This window comes from Arachis duranensis, chromosome 10 (genome assembly GCF_000817695.3).
Source record: "Arachis duranensis cultivar V14167 chromosome 10, aradu.V14167.gnm2.J7QH, whole genome shotgun sequence".
NCBI lineage: Eukaryota > Viridiplantae > Streptophyta > Magnoliopsida > Fabales > Fabaceae > Arachis > Arachis duranensis.
Genome location: NC_029781.3, coordinates 100,999,324 through 101,006,659, shown reverse-complemented (window position 1 = coordinate 101,006,659; position 7,336 = coordinate 100,999,324). Strand labels below are relative to the sequence as shown.

Sequence of the window (7,336 nt, the reverse complement as noted above, 5' to 3'; positions counted from 1 at the left end):
GTTGAGAGGGGAGACAAATGAGTCAGGTGCATAAGCACAAGCACAAGCACAAGCTTTTCTCCTTTTTCTCTTCTCTTCATTTTTTTTTCTTCTTTTCACCTTTTCCAAAAGCAACGCAATGCACATCCTTTAGATTCTTCTTCTTCTTCTTCAATCCTCATTCTTCAATCCTGTCTTTCTCTTTTTGCCCGAGCCAGCTCCTTCACCTGTTTCTGACTCTATGTTTTTGTAACTTAATCCATTTTCGACTTTGCTGCTGCCTCCTAGATTCTTATGTGAGTTCTCTTCTCACTTTCATTACCATATTCTTTTGCATCTTGGAGGTTTTTTTTTCCTACTTTTTATTTGCATTAGCTGCATGCAATGGAATTTGCAGCTGCTTTATCTCTCTGAAGTACTACTACTACTGCTTCTAAGTAAGAATTCTTTTGGTTTCTTTGAATTAGTAATTTATTTTTTCTTTTAGGCATGGGATACAATTAGGAATGTAGGTTAATATAATGATATTCAGGAATGTGGTTCTGAATTTTGAAGTTGGTAATTAATGGTTTTCAGTACCATGGTCAATAGATGATCCTCTTCTTGCTGGATCTCAAATTATCTTTTTTTTTTCATATATAAATAATTTTTTTTATAAAACAGAATTTATTTAATACTATTAGCTGTGAGCATCTGTCGTTGTCTTCAAAATGTTTTCTCTTCTTTTTGTGTGTAGATCTTTGTGGTTTCATGAGTTCGTTTGTGTGTTTGTTTGGCAGGAGAAACCATTCCCTCAGTTACTTCATCTGATTTACATTTTTTTTTCTTTCATTTATTGCAAATAGCTGAATTAACTTCACAATTGATTTGATAATGTGGTTTGGTACTGTGTATGTTAGTTGAAAATGGTGACTAAGCTTGTGATCCCTAAAAGTAGGAAAGAAATGAATTTAGAAATCAACCACATTGCAATTGGTCTGTGTTGTTCCAACTTTCCCTTTGAGTGTTTTTCAATATTACTACTACTCCTACCCACCATCACATTATTTTCTTCTAACAAGATTCCAACTCTAATCTTTGGTTGATAAAAAGACTTCAAGCTTTTATCCACCTTCTGCTACTGCTAGTGCTATTGCTTAAAGGTTGATAATATAAAGATCTTGGATGGTTGCATTTACAATGGTAATCCTACTTGATGGCCGAAACGCCAACAAAAGTTGATGAACTCCTGTTGCTTAGGCTTTGATTGTGGTTCAATCAAAGCTAGTTGCGTGGAGGTGAATTTGAAGTGTTTTTCCAAGTTGTTAAGTACACTTGGCGCCAGGTCAAATGTGTTTGATGCATCTTTAATTGAATAACTATGCATAAGGTCATAGGAAGAAATGGAGTCTTACTTGAACTTAGTTTTGCTTTTGACTAATTACAGAGATACTCTGAACAGAAGTTCTCATACTATTTCAGAACTATTCTCTTACCAGATCAGGCATTTTAACCATGACCAAGATTAGTCCTGAAGTTGAAATCAAGATGCCGATGGAAGCAGTACCACCGGTTTCTGCCGATGTGAGCTTTATTTCTAACAGTTTTCCAAAGTATAAACTGGGAGCTGATAATCAAGTTGTGGAAGAACCAGTTCAGGGTAACCAGGGACCTTCCTTGAAAGATGTCATTGATGAAGAAGCTTCCAATTTGTATGACCAACACAAGCGTATCTCAGTTCGTGACCTTGCGAGTAAATTTGACAAGAACTTGGCTGCAGCTGCTAAGTTGTCTAATGAGGTTCATCTTTTTCACTTGCTTGTGGCCTATACTATATATCTCATTTACTTTCCTTAACATAAAAAGCTTTTATTCCCAACATGCATCTATTTGATCAAATACAGATAAACCGGACAAAAAAAGGAATGCACCAGTTTTAGGACTTGAGGATTGCATTTGTTGATATGAACATAGCTACCAACTTCAATTCAAATTTGAGTAGTTCATTCATCTTATGCACTTTCGTCCATATTTTGTCAACTTGATCATGGCTTTTTCATGGAATTTAGGCAAAGCTAAGAGAAGTGGCATCTCTGGAAGGACATGTTCTTTTGAAGAAGCTAAGAGATGCATTAGAATCTTTAAGAGGCCGTTTTGCAGGAATAAATAAAGAGGATGTGGAGAAAGCTATCGCAATGGTTCGTTTTTTTATAACATACTATTCTATGGTTTAGGTGTGCAATCTTCAAACATTGACATGACATTTCATCATCTGCTGATGGATCCATGAACTTGAGCCTTCCAGATTCTTAAAATTTTTTGGGTTATTATTGTGGACCATACCTCCATTCTTCCCTCCCATTTTGTAACATATTCTTTGGAACTATTTCAGCGTGTATGAGAAAACCCCTTATTTCTTCTTGTTCAATGAATGCTACTAATACTTAGTACTCCTACTTAACAATCTACAGGTGGAAGCTTTGGCTGTTAAATTAACTCAAAATGAAGGAGAATTGATTCAAGAAAAGTTTGAAGTGAAGAAGCTTGCAAACTTTCTCAAACAGGTCGGCTTTTGGCATCTAACCACTTCTCTTATATGGTTATAGATCTATAGAATCTCCATCCAAGCTTATGGTTATGATTTACTGGAACTCTTTCTTCCTGAAGGATTTTGAAAGTGAAAACTTTCTGGTTCTTCCATTAAAATATGTTGACTCTTTTTCAAAGTCTGAATCCATCTTTGTTCTACAGGCTTCTGAAGATGCTAAAAAGTTGGTTAATCAAGAGAAGTCTTTTGCTTGCGCTGAAATTGAGAGTGCTAGGGCAGTGGTGCTGAGAATTGGGGAGGCCCTTGAGGAACAAGAAAAAGTTTCCCAAGCTTCTAAACCAAAGGTTAGACATTCTTTGTTTCCCCCATTAGGAGAGAAAAAGATGCTATTTGAGCATACAATTATACATGTTAATATTCTTTGTAATGGACACTTCTGCCTAAGTACTATTATCCTTAGAAGATCTTAGATTCAATTATACATGTTAATATTGTTTCCTCGTTGATATTTGAGCATGGAAAATATACACTATCTTTTCTTCTTCACTCCCAGGATGTGGATGGACTAGTAGAAGAAGTTCAAGAGGCTAGAAGAATCAAGTTGTTGCATCAGCCATTCAAGGTTAATTTGCTTTTGCTTCCTCAACTGTTTGGGTGGATAGTTTTTTATTATATATTTTATTTTGCTTAATTTCATTATACTCCATTCTATGGCAATAACAATTAATTATATATCTTGACAAATAATTTTCTCTCTGCATTAGCAAACTGTACACAATGGAAAATTTTGTAATTGATTTTTGAAACATTTGATATCACGCGAAGTTGCCAACATGTCTTGAAATGCATAGAAATGTTTTTAAATGCTGAAGTTTTGTTTGCTTTGTGTAAAATAGACTAAGACATATCTGATTATTTATTACATTTTAAAGTTATATCTTGTGTGTAGTGATATATTACTATGGTGTCAGACGTGTATCTTATGTCTAACATAATTTCCAAATCTACAAGTCATTTTGGATAAAGTGCAACTAATTGTATCAGACATCAAATTTAAGACTAATAGGCTATGAATCTTCTTACAATCTTATGCTATGGCTTTAAACTCCAATAAACTACAGTGTATCACTATTTGAATATTGTTTGAAGTGGAGAGAATGAAACTCACTTTTTACACTAACTTTGTGATGATTTCAGGTAATGGCCATGGAATATGAACTCCGTGCTCTAAGGGATCAAATTCGAGAAAAATCTATATTTTCAATTAAGCTTCAGAAGGAGGTTCGTAAATATATATTTTTTACTTGCTTAATTAACTGTTTCCATTAACTTAAGTCTCACTTCCCTTTCTTGCAATAACTTAATTTCTTCCACTCCAGCTAACAATGACCAAGATGAGTGAGGAGAACAAATATCAGTTATATAAGTTAGGTGGTTCTGAAGTTCTGGGCTCATACTTGCGAGTTCAGCCTTGCTCAGATGAAGTACCACAAATTTCAAAATGTTCATTTCAATGGTATCGCTTGTCATCCGAAGGTAGCTGGAGGGAGGTTATTTCAGGTATCTCACATCCTTAATTGATTTTCAAGCATGTCTCAAGATTCAGAGGTTGTAATATTTGTACAGATGAAGTAAAATATGCAATGATGCTTTCATGATATTAGTGCCAAACTCCCATTATGGTGGTGAATTACTATTTATATTTGTAACATTCATGTTTAATATTGTATATCTATCTTATTTGAATTTCGAATCTTCCTCTTTATTTTTCAGGTGCAAACAGATCAATATATGCTCCAGACCCCTCTGATGTTGGGAGAATCTTACAAGTTGATGTTGTCTCAAATGGCAAAAAACTCACACTATCAACTAATCCCATTCAAACAGGTTGGTTTGTTATTGCCTTATCTTTCGTTCTTGGTTTCAGGATACATCTAAATCTGAAAAAAAAAAGGGTAACATCGACATATGTTGTGTGTACCAGTTTCAGGACTTGGAAGCCATGTGGATACACTTCTACGGAAATCTAATACCGATTTTAATGTATGTTATCTTTGCTCTTTTCACATTCAGTAATTTTAACTCTTCCTAGCAGAAAAGATTACTAGAGCTATAAACTGAAAACTGTTTTCTGCTCAAACTTGTCTTTATCAACATAACATCTTTCTTTGTATTATCCAGGTAGTTATTTCTCAGATGAACGGAAAAGATCATTCATCACATTCTACTCATTCATTCGGTGTGGGAAGAATGCGGATGAAGCTATGTAGAGGTTGGATTACAAAAGCTAGAGAGATTTACTCTCCATCAATGCAGGTACTATTCTAGCATTGGCCATTTTTCTTGTATCACATATTGTTCCATCTTTTTACTCTCTATAGTTTTAGATTCATCATCTTCTAAGCTCCTTATGTGGTTTATATGTTAAACTAACATATTATTTACCTAAAGCTATGCGGAGTTAGAGGTGATGCCAGTAATGCAGCAAAGACACTTTTTTGGCAAGCAAGAAAGGGGCTCTCATTCGTATTAACCTTCGAGTCGGAGAGAGACAGAAATGCAGCCATTATGGTTGCTAGGAAACATGCTCTTGATTGCAATGTATGCATCTTTTCTCTTACCGGTTATCTATTGATTCATATGTTTGCATTATTGTCATCTTTTGTGGACTTGCATACAAATTGAATGAAATTTCTTTTAACAGGTTGTGCTTGCTGGCCCAGATGATCTAGTGTAGGAGTAAATTTAACTGACTTGATGAGTTTTCAGCAAAGTGAGTATTATCATATTCTTGGTGTGAGTATACATGTGTGCTTTGTTTTGTTGGTGAAAGATATGATTTCAGCTTTGTAATGGGGTTTTCTTTTTTTCTTTTTTTCTTTTTTCCACTAATTGGGGTTGCATTGTTTTAGGCATGTTTTTTTTGTTTGCCTAATCATGTTGTAACAAACTCAACTCTTTCTATTAGTTCATTTGTTCATTGTGGCTAATTGCTTATTCCTTCTAGTTCAGTTGTAATGTTCAGCGCACCTCAATCATGTATGTGCCAACGTTTCTTCATGTACCAGTTTATTTTTTTATTATTTTTTTTATTTTTTTTTAACCATATTCAAATAATGGACGTGGAATTGAGACTAACATTGGTAAGGGGGAAAAAAACACCACATGACTATGCGAATAATAGAATATGGGATTGATAACTATAACGAATCTTGTCCAAAGATCGATATATAAAATTTCATGAGTGATGAGACACCACATCAAGCATTGTGTGGAACAAAATAACAGAAATCAAAAGCACATTGGCATCGTTTACATTTTAACCCTATCGAAATGAGAGCTTTGAAGAATAAAGCATGGGATCCTCTGCAGGCCAATATGACCAATAATTTGAGTTAAGCAATTGAAATGACATAGCAAATTTTTTAAGAGAAAGTATAGGGAGCTAATGGTCTAAGCGTGCAATGTGTACAATGAAGGTTTAGGAAGTATTAGAGATATGACCATTAGGTTAGTCTTTTGGGATGAGTGGGTTCATGACATGGTATTAGAGTTTTAGATCCGAAAAGTCAAGGGTTCGATGTTTATTATCCCTGGTATTCGGATGGTTAGTATGAGTGATGTTCATTTTATTTATGGACCAAAGATTTAGCCCATTATACACATTGTACGCTTAGGTCATTAGCTCCCTAGCACTACCTTTTTTTAATTATATTTTTTAGGTAAAGGCCATTTTTATTTTATTTTTTTATGGTTTCCAAAAATACTCTAATTGTAAGACCAAATGATAACGAATTTAAATCACGTTATAATGTCTAAATAAAAAGAAAAACTATAGGAATCAATATTAGTTTAGCAAAATAATTTAAAAATCTGAAAAGTTGAAAAGAAATGAATGAGATAGTAGAAACATTTGAAACTAAAAATATCAAGAACATTTAAAACTTGAGTAAATAATTCTTTTAATTGTGAATTTACTTTTTTAACTTTTATTCTTTGGATTGGCTAAAAATTTAGAATTTATAATTTATAATTTAAGGTGGAAAGCGGCAACAGCAAAGAGGAGTAAAGTTGTGATATTAGATGGAAGAAAGATAAAAAAAAAGAAAATAGGTAGAAAAGTAATTAAAAAACATAGTCTTTTTTTTTTAATTTTTTCTATGTTTATGTTTATTATTTTCTTCTGATATTTTTTTTGGTCATGGGCTTCTAATTTCTAAAGGCCGAAAGAGACAGAATAAATACATGGCTGCTGTTTAGGGTTTTGCATTGTCCGATTTATTAGGCAAGTCACAAGTGAGACAGCGTATCTCCAATAGTCCAATGTAATAAGGCAAGCAAAAGAAATAGTTATCAAAATTAAATTTCTTAACAAAACTTTTAATTCAGGAGATACACCAGTGCAAAAATCGTTCTCCTTTTTGGAGTCACGTGTATTTTTTTTTAAAGATAAATAAAAAATATGGATTTAATGATTTATATATATCCTTCTTAATACTTTTCTTTTTCCTTCCTAATTTTCATTGAAAAAGTATATACTTTTTTCCCTAATACTGCTACCAGTATTATTTTAGCGTATATCCAAGCCTTTGTTTTTGAAAACCCAACGGCTACAATTCTCCAAAGCAACGCTCCTACCGTCCGATCAATCTTAAGAGATCCAACGGTAAAGAGCCACGAAAAAAAATCGACCGTTGTAGCGGGGAATCGGCGCTTCGTGCAGCTTCATAAGAGAAGGGTTTTTTCACTGCCTTACTCGTCTCATCCATTTTTCACACACAGAGAGAGAGAGAGAGAGAGAGAGAGAGAGAGAGAGAGAGAGAGAGCGAG

At 33.9% G+C, this 7,336-nt stretch overlaps 2 protein-coding genes across 6 annotated transcripts in view; both read left to right on the top strand.

Moving 5' to 3' along the window:
* The first annotated feature begins 24 nt into the window (after positions 1-24).
* LOC107471494 (stomatal closure-related actin-binding protein 2) lies at positions 25-5,512 on the top strand. Of its 5 annotated transcripts, none has more exons than XM_016090969.3 (13): positions 25-275; positions 1,441-1,758; positions 2,028-2,156; positions 2,430-2,522; positions 2,710-2,850; positions 3,060-3,128; positions 3,704-3,787; positions 3,886-4,066; positions 4,280-4,393; positions 4,491-4,549; positions 4,688-4,822; positions 4,958-5,107; positions 5,211-5,512. In XM_016090969.3, exons 2-13 carry the CDS (start codon positions 1,474-1,476, stop codon positions 5,241-5,243), a joined length of 1,473 nt encoding a protein of 490 aa, XP_015946455.2. In that variant the 5' UTR covers positions 25-275; positions 1,441-1,473; the 3' UTR covers positions 5,244-5,512. The 5 variants fall into 5 exon arrangements, with proteins under 5 accessions (XP_015946455.2, XP_015946456.1, XP_015946458.1 ...); XM_016090970.3 differs by having other exon boundaries at positions 128-275; positions 1,458-1,758; XM_016090972.3 differs by lacking the exon at positions 25-275 and adding an exon at positions 282-416 and having other exon boundaries at positions 1,458-1,758.
* Positions 5,513-7,296: 1,784 nt separating this feature from the next.
* LOC107471519 (G2/mitotic-specific cyclin S13-7) overlaps positions 7,297-7,336 on the top strand; it is a 2,680-nt gene continuing 2,640 nt past the window's right edge. Inside the window, exon 1 of the mRNA XM_052254956.1 lies at positions 7,297-7,316. The gene's annotated coding sequence lies outside the window, so the exon portion shown is untranslated. The remainder of the gene's footprint in view (positions 7,317-7,336) is intronic.

Excerpts from the sequence above, each read along its gene's own strand:
- LOC107471494 (XM_016090969.3), top strand. The coding sequence starts at position 1,474 with ATGACCAAGATTAGTCCTGAAGTTGAAATCAAGATGCCGATGGAAGCA. Across the intron at positions 3,129-3,703 it reads TGTTGCATCAGCCATTCAAG|GTAATGGCCATGGAATATGA; the intron begins GTTAATTTGCTT and ends TGATGATTTCAG. Across the intron at positions 4,823-4,957 it reads TTTACTCTCCATCAATGCAG|CTATGCGGAGTTAGAGGTGA; the intron begins GTACTATTCTAG and ends ATTTACCTAAAG.